The following is a 22,169-nucleotide window of genomic DNA, read 5'->3' as shown; positions in this document are numbered from 1 at the left end:
TTGATCACAGCTCATCTAAAGAGTTGAAAACCCTTTGATGTAACATACCCAAGCCTTCTTCTAACATTGTGTGTATACATACAGTCCCTCCGTCCCTTCTGACTCTCATGTCCTCTCTCCAACTTATAGATTGTACATCACCTCCCTTAACCATTTCTCAAAATTATAGTTTTCACTATTTCATGGAAATTTGCTAGGCACTGTCATTGCCTATCTTTCCTGGCCAAGTAGCAACCGTCACCTCTTTGGTGATCACATGATTCAGTGAACAAGTCCTCCATTGGACAGTGGTAATACGTTGTAGAGGGCGTAGTGTAAGATGGAGGGGGTCAGTGCAGAAAGAGGATCCCAGATCTCTTGCCCAGGGCCCTGCTGTCAGAAGTGGGGGGAAATAGCCAGGGGAAGCCATTGCCTGTGGGTCAAACGTCACATCCAGGACTGTGACCCAGCCAGCAGCTGGCCAGGTCACATCCAGGACTGTGACCCAGCCAGCAGCTGTCCAGACGGAGCTCCATTTGGGCTCCGTAGAGGGGAAGAGGTTTCAGTGGCCAGCAGGGACCTGCGGCATCTCCTCTTTACCTGTGGGAACCCCGAACACTCAGTCACTAATGGGCTGTCCAGCCCCTCTTCAATATCGCCAAAGTCAAAACACGTCTGAGGTCATCAGCCATCTGGCGAGGTATTCTTTTCTACAGACTAGCTGCAAAACTGTGAAACTGTGACTTGTGTGACAAAGAATGCCCCTTGTATTCCATGGTCTTTCCCCTTAGTAGCTCTACAGAAGAAAGACAGTGGTGGTCCACTTGGAGCCTGAAAGATGGGAACAATTGGATGTAGGCTAATCTGTGGTTGTTGAAGGGATTAAACTGCTTGGATGTAGGCTAATCTCTGGTTGTTGAAGGGGTTAAACTGCTTGGATGTAGGCTAATCTCTGGTTGTTGAAGGGGTTAAACTGCTTGGATGTAAGCTAATCTCTGGCTGTTGAAGGGGTTAAACTGCTTGGATGTAGGCTAATCTCTGGTTGTTGAAGGGATTAAACTGCTTGGATGTAGGCTAATCTCTGGTTGTTGAAGGGATTAAACTGCTTGGATGCAGGCTAATCTCTGGTTGTTGAAGGGGTTAAACTGCTTGGACGTAGGCTAATCTCTGGTTGTTGAAGGGGTTAAACTGCTTGAAAACCAGACAGTGTTGGGTTGTGTCATCCTGCAACATCCCAACCATAACTATGACCTAAGTAACATGACTTTTGTTTTAGTGATCGTGAAGAGGACACAGTGTACAGCTGACCTGTCTGACCCTCCTCCCTGTCTCTTAGGTTACGGGGTGAGAGTAGCCTGTCTGACCCTCCTCCCTGTCTCTTAGGTTACGGGGTGAGAGTAGCCTGTCTGACCCTCCTCCCTGTCTCTTAGGTTACGGGGTGAGAGTAGCCTGTCTGACCCTCCTCCCTGTCTCTTAGGTTACGGGGTGAGAGTAGCCTGTCTGACCCTCCTCCCTGTCTCTTAGGTTACGGGGTGAGAGTAGCCTGTCTGACCCTCCTCCCTGTCTCTTAGGTTACGGGGTGAGAGTAGCCTGTCTGACCCTCCTCCCTGTCTCTTAGGTTACGGGGTGAGAGTAGCCTGTCTGACCCTCCTCCCTGTCTCTTAGGTTACGGGGTGAGAGTAGCCTGTCTGACCCCCCTCCCTGTCTCTTAGGTTACGGGGTGAGAGTAGCCTGTCTGACCCTCCTCCCTGTCTCTTAGGTTACGGGGTGAGAGTAGCCTGTCTGACCCTCCTCCCTGTCTCTTAGGTTACGGGGTGAGAGTAGCCTGTCTGACCCTCCTCCCTGTCTCTTAGGTTACGGGGTGAGAGTAGCCTGTCTGACCCTCCTCCCTGTCTCTTAGGTTACGGGGTGAGAGTAGCCTGTCTGACCCTCCTCCCTGTCTCTTAGGTTACGGGGTGAGAGTAGCCTGTCTGACCCTCCTCCCTGTCTCTTAGGTTACGGGGTGAGAGTAGCCTGTCTGACCCCCCTCCCTGTCTCTTAGGTTACGGGGTGAGAGTAGCCTGTCTGACCCTCCTCCCTGTCTCTTAGGTTACGGGGTGAGAGTAGCCTGTCTGACCCTCCTCCCTGTCTCTTAGGTTACGGGGTGAGAGTAGCCTGTCTGACCCTCCTCCCTGTCTCTTAGGTTACGGGGTGAGAGTAGCCTGTCTGACCCCCCTCCCTGTCTCTTAGGTTACGGGGTGAGAGTAGCCTGTCTGACCCTCCTCCCTGTCTCTTAGGTTACGGGGTGAGAGTAGCCTGTCTGACCCTCCTCCCTGTCTCTTAGGTTACGGGGTGAGAGTAGCCTGTCTGACCCTCCTCCCTGTCTCTTAGGTTACGGGGTGAGAGTAGCCTGTCTGACCCTCCTCCCTGTCTCTTAGGTTACGGGGTGAGAGTAGCCTGTCTGACCCTCCTCCCTGTCTCTTAGGTTACGGGGTGAGAGTAGCCTGTCTGACCCTCCTCCCTGTCTCTTAGGTTACGGGGTGAGAGTAGCCTGTCTGACCCTCCTCCCTGTCTCTTAGGTTACGGGGTGAGAGTAGCCTGTCTGACCCTCCTCCCTGTCTCTTAGGTTACGGGGTGAGAGTAGCCTGTCTGACCCTCCTCCCTGTCTCTTAGGTTACGGGGTGAGAGTAGCCTGTCTGACCCTCCTCCCTGTCTCTTAGGTTACGGGGTGAGAGTAGCCTGTCTGACCCTCCTCCCTGTCTCTTAGGTTACGGGGTGAGAGTAGCCTGTCTGACCCTCCTCCCTGTCTCTTAGGTTACGGGGTGAGAGTAGCCTGTCTGACCCTCCTCCCTGTCTCTTAGGTTACGGGGTGAGAGTAGCCTGTCTGACCCCCCTCCCTGTCTCTTAGGTTACGGGGTGAGAGTAGGGCAGATTGCTGTCACTCACCACAGGGAGGTGTTTCCTGTCTGTCTGAGATGGTCACCTCTCTGCCCAGCGAGAGTGTCCTGTCTGAGAACACAAACACTCCCATCTTTCATAGCGAGCTATCGAGGGACTGAGGGGAGGGACACAGTAGAGGCAGGTTGGTCACCAGCCAGACAGTCAGAATAGTGACTAACCCTATCTATCAGCAGTCAAAAGCTGTATCCCATCTAGACATGACCAGGCAGGTTGGCCACCAGGCAGACAGTCAGAATAGTGACTAACCCTATCTATCAGCAATCAAAAGCTGTATCTCGCAATGGAATGCTGTATCTTGCAATTACTTGGCTTGCAATGTGTCACAACTTCGGTGAAGAAAGAACTATCAATGAACAGGCTAGGATATTGAGATGAGGGAGATGCAACACTTGTCTCTCACACAGTCACCTATCTTACCGTGTGCATGGGTTGGCTTCATGCTATGGGTTGGCTTCATGCTATGGGTTGGCTTCATGCTGGTCACAGAGCGGTAGCGTGAAGCCAACAGTTGAGCCTCGCGCTTCAAAGCTCTTAGTTGTTACTTTTTGCATCTACGTTATTTTTCTTTTTTTTTCGGTTCAATTTCGTTGAAACGTTTTAACGTTCACACCCCCTACTTTTATCTCAGGTCGTCAGTGGTACGTCACCCCCTGCTAATTAAAGCATCAATTTGCCATAACGACACACACCTAATATTCCCCTCTGGCCTCTCTGTTTCCCTCCCCATGGTGTCAGTCAGCCTGTAAATAATGTGACCATTACTCCATCGCCCAGCGCCCCTAATCACCAGTCAGTCTGTTGCCCTGTGACTCTAAAACATAATGGCTAACACTGACGACCCCACAGTGGTGAGGACGGGGTTAAGATGTCACAGCTGCTACTGCTAACAGAGGCTCTACGGTTCTCTCCCTCAGGCCCCCAGCTTAACCCTGTGTGCGTGCGTGGGCACTTTCCAAGAACTCAACAATGTCTCTCCTTGAATCAACAACAGCAGTTTTTCAATCAGTGGTTGTGAGTCAGTTTATGGCAGCCATTTTTAATTTACACCGTTCTGACCGGAGTGTTTCTGTTTCAGAGCTATGTGACCGAGCAGAATGCTTTTTAATGTCCACTCATTAACAGGATATCCTTCCACCGCTAGCTCGGACTGTGATTGTTTTCTTGGGCACCTCACGACCTGGGTAAACAGTCTGGTTGGCAAAGTGGCTGGCAATTAGTTCGTTTTTTTTCAGTGTTAGTCCTAGTTTCCTCCCAGAGTCCCCGTCTCTCTCGTCCACTACAGCATGAGTCAGTCTCTCTGCCTGTATTACACTGTAGCTAGGAGCTCTAACTGCTATCTGAGCTTGTCTTCAGTATGTTAGGACTATCAGCAGCTCTCCTACCTGTAGTCTGGGGCTTCTTCTGTCACTGAATACTGCCTCACTATATCAGCCCTGGTGAGACATTCACATGGCATGTAGGCTCTGTTTGTCTGTAATGATGAATGGAAGATCTATAAGACAATGGGAGGTAACAGGGCTGTTACCATGGTGCCTCCTGCTGCTGTTTTCATATCTGTGTTGAGGGATATTGGTTGGTACTAGGTGTCAGAACCTTGGATCTCTCCTTCACTCTGCCTCTTACGCTCCGTCTCCCTCGCTTTGTCTCTGTGTTTCTCCCTCGTGTCTCATTAAAGATGTCTGTTATCCATCCCATCACTGCCAGGGGGTGCTGGGCCCTTAGTGTTGTCAACCTGTCTGCGGCTTGGCCCGAGGACACCCAGCAGTAAAGTCCTGATGCCCTGACCACCTCCTCTTGGCTCCTCTCACTCACACATGGTGACAGGGGAGGGAGGGGGAGAGAGAGGGAGAGAAAGGCTGGGTATTTAATCTGTCAGGACATTACAGGCCGTTATCTAAGAGGAACATGGATATGATGAGGGTGTTATGAGCTACGGCCTGCCGATACGGACAGTCTGGGACCTCGGGAAGATGTGATGGAGAATCACAGTGGACTAGAACATTCACCGGCTCCTTCGTAGCCTGCACATAGCCTAATAGTGCCACAAGTGGGTGCATGTTCTTAGATTCATTAACATTAATTAATTAACATTAATTCACGTCCATTTAATTAAAAACCAATTAAATCCATCAATCAATGAGATTACATTTACTTGAAAATTGCATTGATATTTTGCAATTCACTCCCTAAAGCATAAAAAGGATTCTCCAGCTCTTGTCATACAAGCACTATATTGAGAGTAGATGTATTCGCTACCCCATGAAGTCATGTTCATCACTAGACGAGGTGTTCTAAACCCGACTCATGTATCCAGTCCAAACAAAACAACCCAGACACACCCATATAGATATTTAGGTGTGAGGGCCACTGCATTCAGTTTGTCAACCCAGGTTCCATTTTGGTGCCTTTGTCTCCATGCAGGCCCCAGCAGTTTTAGTAAGAAGACACCCAGTCCTTCATATGACGGGTCTTGCGGACGGGCCTTTTCGCATGTTTGTGAAATATCACGGCCACTCTGCTAACGCCAGTCTGGCAGCGGGTCGTAACCCGAGCCCCCGCCGAGCTGACGCAGTGTGTGTAAATTAAACGCGTCCCCCTCCTTTCTCTCTCTCTTCAGACCTCTCGTTCTTTTTCACCTCGCAAATAATAAAAGCTGACGTATGCCATTGTTAATAGACGGCCCAGTGCGATGTTTACCACCAAGGTAGTAATGACAGTTGGGGTGGAGGGTTTAAAGGGAGCTTGCAATCCCAGACAGCTGATTTGTAAAAGACTGTGACACCTAATCCTGCTACCGTGTGGTGGGATCAGCACCTCTGCAGACACACATACAGACTGAGTATATAGACTGTTTAACAAGGTCCCTGAGCGTCAGGGCACCTCAGGGGTCTGTGCCCGGGTCTGCTCCAATGTGCAACAATAATCCCCTTCTCCATATGATAGGTTAATATTTGGGGGTGTGGGATAACGGTGGGGATGCTAGCAGCAAGGCTCCTCCTTGGCTGGCCTTGTTTCAGTCGGGGTGCTGCTGTGCTGTGTAGGATGGACAGGACACCGACGCTAATACTCTCAGAGCAGGCATGCTCAGAATGTATTCTTAGCCCCTGTCTTCCTATCAGTCATTGGAGAAAGGTTGGAGGGTAACAAATAAAGAGGTAACCTGTCTGCTGGTGCTGTCTGCACTAGCTGCTGTTTACCACAGGAGCCAGGGATACTTTTAGAGAGAGAGAGAGAGATCCCATATTTACACCTTGGGGGCTGGCTGACCTTGCCATTTGGCTGGGTAGAAGACGCTGTACACCCCAGACTGAAAGAGAGACCAAGAGAGGAACTCCTACTGCACAAAAACTAGCTGACAGTCTGCTAAGAGAAGACTGTATTGAAACGGGGACTGGACTGGAGGGGAGAGGAGACAAGAAGAACAACTAAGAGAGAGAAGGAGAATACAAAGTGAAGGAAAGTAGAGAGTAGTTAAAGAGAGCCAGGCTGTAGCCGAGAGGCTGTTCCCCAGAGGAGGAGCTGCAGTAGCTGGCCAGGGCTGGTCCCAGGGCTGGCAGGGCTGGTCCTACTGCTCCTCCACACCTCCTCCTCCATCCCCACCTCCTTTTTCTATTTCTTCTCCTACCATGTGCTGTGCACAGTGGGGTGATGAACTCAGACAGAGCCTGGGAGTGCCGCAAAAAAACTTTTAGGAACTTCTCCGTAACGCTTCAAGACCGAGAGGTTCAGGCAGCAACAGCAGGCGACGTTGCTGGAGCGCTCTGAAAGACGACCCACCAAACTGCAACAGGACGCTCCGTCTGTCCGCTCACTCAACTCATACTGGCTGGCAGAGTGCCTTAACAGCACTTCCCAGAAGGGGAAAACTTTTGTTTTTGTTTGTCGTTCTACCGGAACAGTGGCGCTGTTCGCAGCGGCACTCTGCAAGGACCAGTCCCCCTCTCTCAACATGAGTCGCTGGCTGAAATGCACCTCCATGTACTTTGTAGGTATTCTGCTTGTTCTTTTAGAGAGTAAAGGCATTTCTAATGACACTTGTTAAAAGTATCCTGACGCCATTGTGACCTAGCCGCTGGGGTTGGGTTTGGACCTAGCCACTGTGGTTGGGTTTGGACCTAGCTACTGTGGCTGGGTTAGGACCTAGCTACTGTGGCTGGGTTAGGACCTAGCTACTGTGGTTGGGTTAGGACCTAGCTACTGTGGTTGGGTTAGGACCTAGCTACTGGGGTTGGGTTAGGACCTAGCTACTGTGGCTGGGTTAGGACCTAGCTGCTGTGGCTGGGTTAGGACCTAGCTACTGTGGTTGGGTTAGGACCTAGCTACTGGGGTTGGGTTAGGACCTAGCTACTGTGGCTGGGTTAGGACCTAGCTACTGTGGCTGGGTTAGGACCTAGCCGCTGGGTTAGGACCTAGCCGCTGGGTTAGGACCTAGCCGCTGGGTTAGGACCTAGCCGCTGGGTTAGGACCTAGCCGCTGGGTTAGGACCTAGCTGCTGGGGTTGGGTTAGGACCTAGCTACTGGGGTTGGGTTAGGACCTAGCTACTGGGGTTGGGTTAGGACCTAGCCGCTGGGTTAGGACCTAGCCGCTGGGGTTGGGTTAGGACCTAGCCGCTGGGGTTGGGTTAGGACCTAGCCGCTGGGTTAGGACCTAGCCGCTGGGGTTGGGTTAGGACCTAGCCGCTGGGGTTCCTGAATACCGTGTTAGCATGGTGTTGAAACAGCAGAAAGGAGTGAGCTGTGACTTACAGCTTCTTCTTCTCTCACTAACCTGAAGGAACTCTGTGAATCTGCCCTGCATTCCCCAGGAGAATTCCTTCATCATCCCAGAGGCACAGTGGCCTGTTTTAACTCGTTATCAAGTTTCATTCTTTGTTTTTAGTTTTGAACTTGCATTCTGATAATAGTAATATGTATTGGGTACATGTTGACGCTTAATGTTGGAGGGAGACAAATTGCATGCAAAATAGGCCTATCATCTATGTGGAATATATATATATATCTCTGCCAGCCAGTGTGAGTTGAGTGAGTGGATAGACAGATAAACCCACCAAACTGCAATGGGATGATCTTCTTTTTACAAATTCCTTTGTGACGTGTGTTTACGTGTTGTTGTATCCAGGAACAGGCAGAGAACTGTCCTTTCTCTGTCTCTATGCAGGCGTTAACCACAGCTTTCTGTTTTCTTGGATCCCTATACTCCACTGCCTGTTCTGTTCAAGAGGGGTCCTTTCTTGCAGAAGAACTAGCCGTTCCCATGCTCTGTCCAGGCACTCTCAGAAATGCTTTGCTTCAGAGTGGAACCGCACTATCTTGGCATAAATCATTGAGGCTAACCTCAATCCAGTCTATAGTCCCTCTGAGAATTCTCAAGGTTATGTTTGAAATGTTGATCTGTCCAGACTCCTTGAATGATAATAAAGTGATGACTGTGGTGAGAATGCGTTTCCCTGACCCGTATGTTGTGAAGGCGAGGTATTTGTGTTGTGTTGACGTTGTGCCCTCTCTCCCAGAACACAGACTGGAACAAGTATGACGACCGGCTGATGAAGGCGGTGGAACGGGGCGAGGTGGACAAGGTGGCGGCCGTGCTCAGCAAGAAGGGCATCATCCCCACTAAGCTGGACATGGAGGGACGATCCGCGTGAGTAACGTGTGCTCACACTAACACTGCATCCAGGCATGAACACATGCATACACATGTATACAGAACCCTACAGACACACACCGTCCCACTCCCACAGGAACATATGGACCAGTAGGCTCTACACTATCCCACACAATCATTTGTCTCAACCAATAGCACGAAATGTCTGGCAATGCAAACTGTCTCTTATTCCAAGCATAGTAAGTAGTACTAGTCTCCTTCAAACTGCTAGGAATGCCAGCATACGAGTCTGGTTCAATTATTAACTTCTAACAATTGAAAACAGAGCAGAGAACTGTTGTAGTACTAGATAATGTTATTCAGCATATGGTCAGATGCTGACCTCTCCCCTCTCTCCGCTCCCCTCTCTCCGCTCTCCTCTCTCCTCTCCCCGCTCCCCTCTCCCCGCTCCCCTCTCTCCGCTCCCCTCTCTCCGCTCCCCTCTCTCCGCTCCCCTCTCTCCGCTCCCCTCTCTCCGCTCCCCTCTCTCCGCTCCCCTCTCTCCTCTCCCCTCTCTCCTCTCCCCTCTCTCCTCTCCCCTCTCTCCTCTCCCCTCTCTCCGCTCCCCTCTCTCCGCTCCCCTCTCTCCGCTCCCCTCTCTCCGCTCCCCTCTCTCCCTCTCTACGCTCCCCTCTCTCCCTCTCTCCGCTCTACGCTCTCCGCTCCCCTCTCTCCGCTCTCCGCTCTACGCTCCCCTCTCTCCGCTCTCCTCTCTCCTCTCCCCTCTCTCCGCTCCCCTCTCTCCGCTCCCCTCTCTCCGCTCCCCTCTCTCCGCTCCCCTCTCTCCGCTCCCCTCTCTCCGCTCCCCTCTCTCCGCTCCCCTCTCTCCGCTCCCCTCTCTCCGCTCCCCTCTGGCTCAGAGCAAACAGATTAGAGCCACAGTTGATGTTTATGATATAAAATGACAGTTGGGGAACATTCTGTAATTCAAGGGTCAGGTTGTCAGAGTAAACTAGTATTTGATCTAGAATGGTGGGTGGATGAACTCGGGATGGCCAGTATTTTAGGATTTAAAACGCTGGGACCTTTTTTAGGATAGGTCTTTTTGGATGGCTCACCACCAGCAATATTGGATAGGTTATGTGTCCTCTAAGAATGTCACCCATCCACCACTGGAAGGTCTATATAAAAGCTGTTAAGTCAGACTTGTTTTCCTGCCTGACGTAAATGTAACCAGATTCCAACGCTGGTGTTTTAGGTAGCTAGTCCCCCTCGGCTTAATTCCAGCTATGTGAAGTAGTCGCCTGTCTCTGATCCATGCTTCAGGTTAATTTTGAGCCCCGGCTTTGTTGCAACCTCGATGGAGAGAACAGGAGATTCCAGGAGCTGTGGAGCTGAGTATTTTCAGTAGTGTATGAAATTCTCCCACACCAGTGTCTGTGACACACTCGTGCGCACGTACGCACACCCACCAAGGAGAGAAGGGCTTGTCTCATAATAAGGTGCTGGAATTTCTCAGGGCTAAATCAAGTGCGTCTGGCTGCCGTGGAAGACGCCACCCTGCATTACAGCGAGGAACTGGAGCTTGTTGTACTAAGCACTGTCCTGACACACGATGCTCACTGGTCACCTTCAATGTTGTTGGCTTAAAGACGACCATGCCGAGAACAGAACCAGTTCTGTGTCAAACTGCGTCCATCACATAAACTGGAGCATAAGGAACCTCAGCTCACGGGTCACAAACTACAGGTCGACCGATTATGATTTTTCAACGCCGATACCGGTTATTGGAGGACCAAAAAAAGCCAATTCCGATTAATCGGCTGATTTTAAAAAGAGAAAAGAAAGAAGGGAAAAAATATGTATTTATTTGTATTAATGACAATTACAACAATACTGAATGAACACTTTTATTTTAACTTAATATAATAAATCAATTTAGCCTCAAATAAATAATGAAACGTTCAATTTGGTTTAAATAATGCAAAAACAAAGTTTTGGAGAAAAAAGTACAAGTGCAATATATGCCATGTAAAAAAGCTAACGTTTAAGTTCCTTGCTCAGAACATGAGAACATATGAAAGCTGGTGGTTCCTTTTAACATGAGTCTTCAATATTCCCAGGTAAGAAGTTTTAGGTTGAGGTTATTATAGGAATTATTGGTTGAGGTTATTAGAAATTACTATTTCTCTCTATACCATTTGTATTTCGTATACCTTTGACTATTGGATGTTCATATAGGCACTTTAGTATTGCCAGTGTAACAGTATAGCTTCCGTCCCTCTCCTCGCCCCTACCTGGGCTCGAACCAGGAACACATCGACAACAGCCACCCTCGACACATCGTTACCCATCGCTCCACAAAAGCTGGGGCCCTTGCAGAGCAAGGGGAACAACTACTCCAAGTCTCAGAGCGAGTGACGTTTGAAAAGCTATTAGCGCACACCCCGCTAACTAGCTAGCCATTTCACATCGGTTACACCAGCCTAATCTCGGGGGTTGATGGGCTTGAAGTCATAAACAGCTCAATGCTTGAAGCATTGCGAAGAGCTGCTGGCAAACTCACGAAAGTGCTGTTTGAATGAATGCTTACGAGCCTCCTGCTGCCTACCACCGCTCAGTCAGACTGCTCTATCAAATATCAAATCATAGACTTAATTATAACATAATAACACACAGAAATACGAGCCTTAGGTCATTAATATGGTCAAATCCGGAAACTATCATTTCGAAAATAAAACGTTTATTTTATCAGTGAAATACGGAACCATTCCGTATTTTATCTAACGGGTGGCATCCATAAGTCTAAATATTCCTGTTACATTGCACAACCTTCAATGTTATGTCATAATTACGTAAAATTCAGGCAAATTAGTTCGCAACGAGCCAGGCGGCCCAAACTGCTGCATATACCCTGACTCTGTTGCACAGAATGCAAGAGAAGTGACACAATTTCCCTAGTTAAAAGAAATTCATGTTAGCAGGCAATATTAACTAAATATGCAGGTTTAAAAATATATACTTGTGTATTGATTTTAAGAAAGGCGTTGATGTTTATGGTTGGTACACATTGGTGCAATGACGGTGCTTTTTTTGCGAATGCGCTTGTTAAATCACCCGCTTGGCGAAGTAGGCTATGATTCAATGATAAATTAACAGGCACCGCATCGATTATATGCAACGCAGGACAAGCTAGATAAACTAGTAATATCATCAACCATGTTTAGTTAACTAGTGATTATGTTAAGATCGATTGTTTTTTATAAGATACGTTTAATGCTAGCTAGCACCTTACCTTGGCTCCTTGCTGCACTCGCATAACAGGTAGTCAGCCTGCCACGCAGTCTCCTCGTGGAATGCAATGTTATCGGCCATGATCGGTGTCCAAAAATGCCGATTACCGATTGTTATGAAAACTTGAAATCGGCCCGAATTAATCGGCCATTCCGATTAATCGGTCGACATCTAGTCACAACCATCTGTTGATTCAGCTTAGCCTTAGTTCTAATGTATAACCTGGGCCATACATAACATCCTCATGTATAACCTGGGCCATACATAACATCCTAATGTATAACCTGGGCCATACATAACATCCTAATGTATAACCTGGGCCATACATAACATCCTAATATATAACCTGGGCCATGCATAACATCCTAATATATAACCTGGGCCATACATAACATCCTAATGTATAACCTGGGCCATACATAACATGTACATTTTAGTCATTTAACAGACGCTCTTATCCAGAGCAATTTACAGGAGCAAGTAGGGTTAAGTGCCTTGCTCAAGGGCATATTGACAGATTGTTTTCACCTAGTCAGCTCGGGGTTCGAACCGGCAACCTTTCGGTTACTGGCCCAACACTCTTAACCCTAATAACGTCATAATATATGACCTGGGCCACACAACATACCATCCTCATGTGTGGTCCCTTCTGTCTCCAGACAGACCTCAAACCCACTGGAGGATGATGATGGACAGTAATCATGGTCTGCCTGTTCTGCCCTATGGGGAGGTTTAATTACTAGGTATAATCCCTCATCTTTAATTTAGTGTGTTTTTATAATCCCTGATGTGTAATTTAGTTTCCTGGATTAGGCTCCCCATTGTTGATCTAATGATATCACCTCTAACGAGTGTGTAGAGATCCACAGCTGAACAAATAGTGTGGCTGTATCTCCACATTGCACACGCTCATGATGTAGGCTAGGCAAGCCTTAAGCCTTAACTACTGCCCCTGATGAGGCGGGTTAGCCTAGCCTTAACTACTGTCCCTGATGAAGTGGGCTAGCCTAGCCTTAACTACTGCCCCTGATGAGGCGGGTTAGCCTAGCCTTAACTACTGTCCCTGATGAGGCGGGCTAGCCTAGCCTTAACTACTGTCCCTGATGAGGCGGGCTAGCCTAGCCTTAACTACTGCCCCTGATGAAGCGGGCTAGCCTAGCCTTAACTACTGCCCCTGATGAAGCGGGCTAGCCTAGCCTTAACTACTGCCCCTGATGAAGCGGGCTAGCCTAGCCTTAACTACTGCCCCTGATGAGGCGGGTTAGCCTAGCCTTAACTACTGCCCCTGATGAGGTGTGCTAACCTAGCCTTAACTACTGTCCCTGATGAGGCGGGCTAGCCTAGCCTTAACTACTGCCCCTGATGAGGCGGGTTAGCCTAGCCTTAACTACTGCCCCTGATGAAGCGGGCTAGCCTAGCCTTAACTACTGCCCCTGATGAGGCGGGTTAGCCTAGCCTTAACTACTGCCCCTGATGAAGCGGGCTAGCCTAGCCTTAACTACTGCCCCCAGTCATTTGCACTTGTGATAGCTGATTAAGTGTTAGCGCAGAGGGAAGGGCCTCAACTCCAGCTGGAGTTCAGTGAGCTGTGGTTCCTTGATTGTATGGAGCTGGGGATATTGATTTCCGTAGTTTTATATACCATTGGGCAGTGTCTCTCAATCCATTCCTGAACGGTCTCATGGTGTGTGCGTTTGTTCTAGCCTAGCGCTAACACAACTGATTTCAACTAGTCACGTAATCACCAACACCTTGATTAGGCCTCATTAAATCAGCTGGGCTAAAACTAAAATGTGCAGGAATGGATATAGAAACAGGTCCTATAACAGCCCACATGATCCTCTCTACTCTGTCCGTCTCGGGATAAACACAGCCTCCATATCCTGTGTAGACTGGACGGACGGAGCTGAAAGACACTCAAGGAGCCGTCTGGTGCCAAGATGAAATGACATGTCTGTGCTCTCGTTAATGACCCAGTGTCTGGTGTCTCACACTCCATTAATGTCCCCTGGCCACACACACACACACACACACACACACACACACACACACACACACACACACACACACACACACACACACACACACACAGACACACACACAGACAGACAGATGGGCCGTTTTCTCTCAGATCAAATCTAAATCTGTGTAATTACTCTGGACAAAGGGATAGTGAAAGAGGGAGAGGGACAGCTAAAAGGAGAGGTAGGAAGAGAGTGAGACCTGTCATTATATTAATCCAAACAAAAAGCTATCCGCACCTTGTGATGTCACATTTTCACCGCAGGTCAAATTAAAGGTCAGAGCCTCCATTAGAATTACTTCTTCTTCTTCTTCTGTGCTTTTGTGAGTTTCTATTATTTGATTTCCGGTGCCATTTCTCCCGTCAGACTGGTTTGGCACTTAGCACCTTTCATGTCATTATGTTTAAGTCTGCAGTTATCTTCGTCTTGACCCCCTTCACCCTCCTCCTCCAGTCCACATACAGAAAATGTCAGCCTGTCAGTTATACTTTGAACAATCCCAGATGGGTTTGAATAGGTCATTATACACACTGCTTAATGTGAGGTGGACTGATACAATTGAAGCCCTGTTTGACTTGAGCAACACTCCGAGGAGAGTTCTAGAAGGCCAGTTACACAAGCAGTGATCATGCAAGTCAAAGTGCAAGTCAGTGTATACAGCAGGCAATAGAGGCTATGACCATGTGGAACTGTGTTACAGCCATTCTATGATCTACTTTTGCAAGTTCAAACGTGAAATAAACTTTATGTAAAGTTATTTGTGGCATGTATCACGTCTTTCATGTCCTCCTAATGCAAAACCACCATACAGTACATACTGAAACCTCTTCTCGCCATGCAGTACATACTGAAACCTCTTCTCCCCATGCAGTACATACTGAAACCTCTTCTCCCCATGCAGTACATACTGAAACCTCTTCTCCCCATGCAGTACATACTGAAACCTCTTCTCGCCATACAGTACATACTGAAACCTCTTCTCGCCATGCAGTACATACTGAAACCTCTTCTCCCCATGCAGTACATACTGAAACCTCTTCTCCCCATGCAGTACATACTGAAACCTCTTCTCCCCATGCAGTACATACTGAAACCTCTTCTCCCCATGCAGTACATACTGAAACCTCTTCTCCCCATGCAGTACATACTGAAACCTCTTCTCCCCATGCAGTACATACTGAAACCTCTTCTCCCCATGCAGTACATACTGAAACCTCTTCTCCCCATGCAGTACATACTGAAACCTCTTCTCGCCATGCAGTACATACTGAAACCTCTTCTCCCCATGCAGTACATACTGAAACCTCTTCTCCCCATGCAGTACATACTGAAACCTCTTCTCCCCATGCAGTACATACTGAAGCTTCTGATTCTCAAAGACCAAAACACTGCCCTCCCAATGCATCACTTCTAGATCCCAATAGCATTGTTGTAACATGGCAGCAGTTTAGTTATTCAAACAGATTCCTGAATCCATTTGTCCAACAAGACTAATGTTGTGCTTAGTTGGCGTGTCACCGGTTATCCACAGCGCTGCAGGCATATGGCTTACAGGCCCCAGGGTCAAGATCTCCGGCTGCAGACTGAGTTTCTCAAGCACCATCAACGCAGCTTTTAATAACGTCGCCTGAAACGAGGTGTCAGGCCGCATGTCTCCTTGAAGGATCTTTCAAGGTTAATGCATAAACAAGTTGCGGGCCGTAGGGCATATTGATTTACAAACAGATGTTTTTCCTGTATGTGTGGGGCCGGGGCATGGCTGGGGAAACTGACGGATGTGGGTCAGGAAGAGGGACAAGGTCGATGTATTAAGAGTAATGTGTTAAGAGTGGCTAACAAGTGACCAACTAATCCAGGGTTTAGGTTGTTCAAACAAACCCAGGGATGTTAAGGGGCATATTTGTTGAAGAATTAAGTGACAGATGGAGGACCGTAAAAGAAAGGGGTTGGGGAAACGGGAGAAAGAGGGTCAGGGAGTAAACGGGAGAAAGAGGGTCAGGGAGTAAACGGGAGAAAGAGGGTCAGGGAGTAAACGGGAGAAAGAGGGTCAGGGAGTAAACGGGAGAAAGAGGGTCAGGGAGTAAACGGGAGAAAGAGGGTCAGGGAGTAAACGGGAGAAAGAGGGTCAGGGAGTAAACGGGAGAAAGAGGGTCAGGGAGTAAACGGGAGAAAGAGGGTCAGGGAGTAAACGGGAGAAAGAGGGTCAGGGAGTAAACGGGAGAAAGAGGGTCAGGGAGTAAACGGGAGAAAGAGGGTCAGGGAGTAAACGGGAGAAAGAGGGTCAGGGAGTAAACGGGAGAAAGAGGGTCAGGGAGTAAACGGTAAACAGTGTTAGTCATGTTTGCAGTAGTGTAGATATGATCCTTTTCACGATGATGATCATGACGGGTATTTGATACCTTTGCTGCCTTAACGGTCCCTTATGGGTTGTTGGATCCCAGTTTGTGTCTAATGTGAAAATGCTCTTCAAGAGCTTGTAGTCCTGCTGCCTCAGGGTTGTTACGGGTCTAAGGTTTCTGCCCCCAGAATGCTGATCTAGCCGATAGGGTTAGCCAGCATCAATTTACAGAGTTCTTTTCTCTGGCTCCATATTTCACTCTTTCACTTCACCTTCTCCAAGCCTCTCCAAACCTGCTCATACTCTGACCTACTGCGCTTTCCCTCCCTTCTCACACTCTCTCCATCTCTCACTGCAGGTTCCACCTCTCCGCAACCAGGGGCCACCTGGACTGTCTCAATCTCATCCTGGGCCACAGCGTTGACCTCACAGCCACCGATGCCACCGGTGAGAGAAAGACTGAAGTTCATGGTTATACATTTACATGTTAGTCATTAAGCAGACACTCTTATCCAGAGAGACTTACATGTTAGTCATTTAGCAGACACTCTTATCCAGAGAGACTTACATGTTAGTCATTTAGAAGACGCTCTTATCCAGAGACTTACAGTAGTGAGTGAATACATTTCTGTACTGGTCCCCCATAACCCTGGCATTGCAAGCACCTATGCATGGTGCGGTACAGAACAGTCCATAGGAGAACATTAATCAATAGCATGATCATTTCCACCAAGCCCATCTTTGGTGAAATCTTTCTAAGGGATGTCGATTAAGACAGCCTCTTCCAGAACACAAATATACTGAACAAAAATATAAAAGCAACATGCAACAATTTCATTGATTTTACTGAGTTACAGTTCATATGAGGAAATCAGTCAATTGAAATATATAAATTAGGCCCGACTCTATGGATTTCACATGACTAGGAATTCCCGATATGTATCTGTTAGTGACAGATACCTTACAAAAAATGGGCTCATTACTGTATTTTTGTCCATTCAAATTGCCATTGATAAAATGCAATTGTGTTCGTTGTCTGTAGCTTATGCCTGCCCATACCATAACCCCACAGCCACCATGGGGCACTCTGTTCACAACATTGACATCAGCAAACCGCTGGCCCACACAATGCCATACAAGTGGTCTGCGGTTGTGAGGCCGGTTGGACGTACTGCCAAATGATCTAAAACGATGTTGGAAGCAGCTTATGGTAGAGAAATGAACATTCAATTATCTGGCAACACCTCTGGTGGACATTCCTTCAGTCAGCCTGTTAATTGCACACGCCCTCAAAACTTGAGACATCTGTGGCGTTGTGTTACAAAACTGCACATGTTAGTGGCCTTTTATTGTCCCCAGCACAAGTTACACCTGTGTAATGATCATGCTGTTTAATCAGCTTCTTGATATGCAACACCTGTCAGGTAGATGGATTATCTTGGCAAAGGAGAAATGCAACCAAATTTGTGCAACACATTTGAGAGAAATAAGCTTTTTGTGCGTATGGAACATTTCTGGGATGTTTTATTCCAGCTCATGAAACATGGGACCAACACTTTACATGTTGCGTTTATATTTTTGTTCAGTGTAGATTATGGAAGATATTGATTTTGTGTATTGCTGATCTCTTGAGTATTTTCTTGCAGGTAAAAACGCCCTTCATCTAGCTTCCAGAAATGGCCAGTCGCTTTGTGTGCAGAAGCTATTGCAGGTACAGTCACTTAAAACAACGGCCTCCATTCGCATTAACTTACCTGTGTGATCTGTGCATTATGAAACAGATCTCTGAAGGAAATGTGCTGCAACATGTACTTTTGAGGCTTAGGTGTCAGGTGTCAGGGATGGTTTCAGATTAAATCTAGTCCTGGACTAAAATACATTCACAATGGACATTCCCCATTGGAAGTTAAGATTCATTAAGATACGCTACATGACCAAAAGTATGTGGACACCCTTTCAAATGAGTGGATTCAGCCATTTCGGCCACACCCGTTGCTGACAGGTGTATAAAATAGAGTGCACAGTCAATGCAATCTCCATAGACAAACATTGGCAATAGAATTTCACGTATTTGAAGAGCTCAGTGAATTTCGTCGTGGTACCGTCGTAGGATGCCACCTTTCCAACAAGTTAGTTTGTCATATTTCTGATCTGCTAGAGCTGCCCTGGTCAACTGTAAGTGCTGTTATTGTGAAGTGGAAACATCTAAGAGCAACAACGGCTCAGCTGCTAAGTGGTAAGCAACACAAGCTCACAGAAGGATTGTCGAGTGCTGAAGCACACAGACCCTAAAAATCACCTGTCCTCGGGTTGCAACACTCCCTACCAAGTTCCAAGCTGCCTCTGGAAGCAATGTCAGCACAATAACTGTTTTTCGGGAGCTTCATGAAATGGGTTTCCATGGCCGAGCAGCCGCACACAAGCCTAAGATCACCATGCGCAATGCCAAGTGTCAGCTGGAGTGGTGTAAAGCTCGCCGCCATTGGACTCTGGAGCAGTGGAAACGTGTTCTCTGGGGTGATGAATCACACTTCACCATCTGCCAGTCCAACGGACGAATCTAGGTTTGGCGAATGCCAAGAGAACGCTACCTGCCTGAATGCACAGTGTCAACTATAAAGTTTGATGGAGGAGGAATAATGGTCTGGGGCCATTTTCAATGGTTTGGGCTAGACCCATTAGTTCCAGTGAAGGGAAATCTTAACGCTACAGCATACAATGACATTCTAGATAATTCTGTGCTTCCAACTTTGTGACAATCGTTTGGGAAGTTTCATCATGACAATGCCCCTGTGTACAAGCAAGGTCCATACAGAAATGTTTAGTCGATCGGTGTGGAATAACTTCACTGGCCTGCACAGAGCCCTGACCTCAACCCCATTGAACACCTTTGGGATGAATTGGAACACTGACTGCGAGCCAGGCCTAATCGCCCAAAATCTGTGCTCGACCTCACTAATGCTCTTGTGGCTGAATGGAACCAATGCCCACAGCAATGTTCCAACATCTAGTGGAAAGCCTTCCCAGAAGAGTGGAGGCTATTATAGCAGCAAAACGCCATATTAATGCCCATGATTTTGGAGTGAGATGTTTGATGAGCAGGTGTCCACATACCTTTGCCCATGTGGTGTACATGTCTTGGAAACCGGTCCATAATGTTCAAGGTGCATTACCATTACTTCTCTCCCAGTTCTTTGAGGAATAACATTTTGTTGGCTTTACTCGCCAGACAGCAGCTGCAGTGATATTGAAACGTGTTTGAAATATATTTTATCTGTTTACAGTGACTAAATTGTGCCATTGTAGGCTGTATGGTTGTTTGAGAACGCTGTTTTTGTTTGGCATCGCCCCTGATAGGGCAACAGTCGCCCCTGATAGGGCAACAGTCGCCCCTGATAGGGCAACAGCCTGTTGAGTTGTAATTAATTTATGTGTTTACAATAAGGCCCTGTGATCAAACAAGCCACCGGCCACATTAAGTGCCGCCCCCCCTGAAAGGAATGGCAGCTTACCAGCGTGTTGACAAGGCTGCCCTCTCGCAAACCATGCCGTCATCGCGCTTGACATAGCAACCCAACTCCTGGGCCGAGGGGAAAATCCTACTTACCCCCCCGACCCCCACTAGAGGTATAGAATTCCATGCCCCCCACCCCTCCCTTAGCTGTTATCTGACCTGGCTACTCGTTTTGGGACCTTGTTGCTAGAGAGAGCAGGGGTTTTCTAGTGGGCCCTGAGAAGGCCTGAGTTAGGAGACCTTAAAGGCCTGCTGTTGGCATTGAGCCTTTAACAGCTCTCTTGGCTGTCAATGCTACAGCATTATTGTCAGCCTCTGTCTGTCTGTCTGACTGTCTCTGTCTGTCTGACTGACTGACTGTCTCTGTCTGTCTGACTGTCTCTGTCTGACTGTCTCTGTCTGACTGTCTGTCTGACTGTCTGACTGTCTGTCTGTCTGACTGACTGTCTCTGTCTGCTGTCTGTCTGTCTGACTGACTGACTGACTGTCTGTCTGTCTGTCTGTCTGTCTGTCTGTCTGTCTGTCTGTCTGTCTGTCTGTCTGTCTGTCTGTCTGTCTGTCTGTCTGTCTGTCTGTCTGTCTGTCTGTCTGTCTGTCTGTCTGTCTGTCTGTCTGTCTGTCTGTCTGTCTGTCTGTCTGTCTGTGTGAGATGATATCACAGTGAACACTACGTTGATAGCCTTACGTGGCCCTGCTGCAGAGACTTATCCAATTGGAGATGCAGACGCCAGGAAGATTCTGTCACTTTGATGCCATCCTCAAAGTCGGGACTCAAACGGGATTGAAACGAGTGACAAATTGTGAAAGGTCTCGATGCTTTCGTCTCGTTGTATAGCAAAGCTATACCAAAACATTTCTCCCCTGAATGTTGCCATCCCGTTGTATAAAAATAGACCCAAGTGATTGCTCCCACAGTGTTCTTTTGAGCGATGCAACCAGAAATGTAAGAAGAGTTTTGTCAGGGTGATTGGCTCATAGGTTTTTAAGAGGCGTATGACATTTAAGATTATTTGTGTGGTTTTGCAGCACAACTGTCCTGTGGGGAATGTGGACTTGCAGGGGAGGACAGCTCTACACGACGCTGGTGAGAAACAGTTTGGATCCTTCTCCTCTCCTCTGTCATTACAGTAGATGCCTTTTACTTCTCTACTTTCTCTAATTTGGTGTGATGAGCTACCCAAGAGATCCTAATGAACACTGACAGACAGATGTACACACCAGAGTCGGTACAGAGATGTGCTTTGAATAGACGATTGATGACCCAATGCAGTATTACACTGTATGACATTCACTTCACATACTATCATGACAGGTTCCTGATAGATTGATAGGAACATGATAGGTTCCTGATTGATAGGAACATGATAGATTGATAGGATCCTGATAGAATGATAGGATCCTGATAGATTGATAGGAAAATGATAGGTTCCTGATAGATTGATAGGAACACGATACATTGATAGGAACATGATAGGTTCCTGATTGATAGAAACATGATAGATTGATAGGATCCTGACAGAATGATAGGAACATGACAGAATGATAGGAACATGACAGAATGATAGGAACATGACAGAATGATAGGATCCTGACAGAATGATAGGAACATGACAGAATGATAGGAACATGACAGAATGATAGGAACATGACAGAACGATAGGAACATGATAGAACGCTAGGATCATGATAGAATGATAGGAACATGATAGATTGATAGGAACTTGACAGAATGATAGGAACATGATAGATTGATAGGAACATGACAGAATGATAGGAACATGACAGAATGATAGGAACATGACAGAATGATAGGAACATGACAGAATGATAGGAACATGACAGAATGATGACAGAATGATAGGATCATGACAGAATGATAGGAACATGACAGAATGATAGGAACATGACAGAATGATGACAGAATGATAGGAACATGACAGAATGATAGGAACATGACAGAATGATAGGAACATGACAGAATGATGACAGAATGATAGGATCATGACAGAATGATAGGAACATGACAGAATGATAGGAACATGACAGAATGATAGGAACATGACAGAATGATAGGAACATGACAGAATGATAGGATCCTGATGGGTTGATAGGAACATGATATAATGATAGGATCCTGATATATTGATAGGATCATGATAGATTGATAGGAACATGATAGATTGATAGGAACATGATAGATTGATAGGATCATGATAGGAACATGATAGAATGATAGGAACATGATAGAATGATAGGAACATGATTGGAACATGATAGGATCCTAGGATCCTGATGGGTTGATAGGATCCTAGGATCCTGATGGGTTGATAGGATCCTGATAGAATGATAGGAACATGATAGATTGATAGGAACTTGACGGAATGATAGGAACATGACAGAATGATAGGAACATGACAGAATGATTGGAACATGACAGAATGATAGGATCATGACGGATTGATAGGAACATGACGGATTGATAGGAACATGACGGCT

General features: G+C 47.3%; 1 protein-coding gene across 2 annotated transcripts in view; it reads left to right on the top strand.

Annotated features, from left to right (window-relative positions):
* Nucleotides 1-22,169, top strand: part of LOC106587897 (uveal autoantigen with coiled-coil domains and ankyrin repeats protein) — an 82,524-nt gene that overhangs the window by 40,658 nt on the left and 19,697 nt on the right. For both annotated transcript variants that reach the window (XM_045708917.1, XM_045708915.1), the window contains exons 2-5: nt 8,430-8,560; nt 16,518-16,606; nt 17,806-17,870; nt 20,700-20,757. In XM_045708917.1, the coding sequence (XP_045564873.1) occupies nt 8,430-8,560; nt 16,518-16,606; nt 17,806-17,870; nt 20,700-20,757 (343 nt within the window). The remainder of the gene's footprint in view (nt 1-8,429; nt 8,561-16,517; nt 16,607-17,805; nt 17,871-20,699; nt 20,758-22,169) is intronic.

This window comes from Salmo salar, chromosome ssa26, assembly GCF_905237065.1.
Source record: "Salmo salar chromosome ssa26, Ssal_v3.1, whole genome shotgun sequence".
Classification (NCBI taxonomy): Eukaryota; Metazoa; Chordata; class Actinopteri; order Salmoniformes; family Salmonidae; genus Salmo; species Salmo salar.
This window is presented reverse-complemented; position numbering and strand designations above follow the sequence as displayed.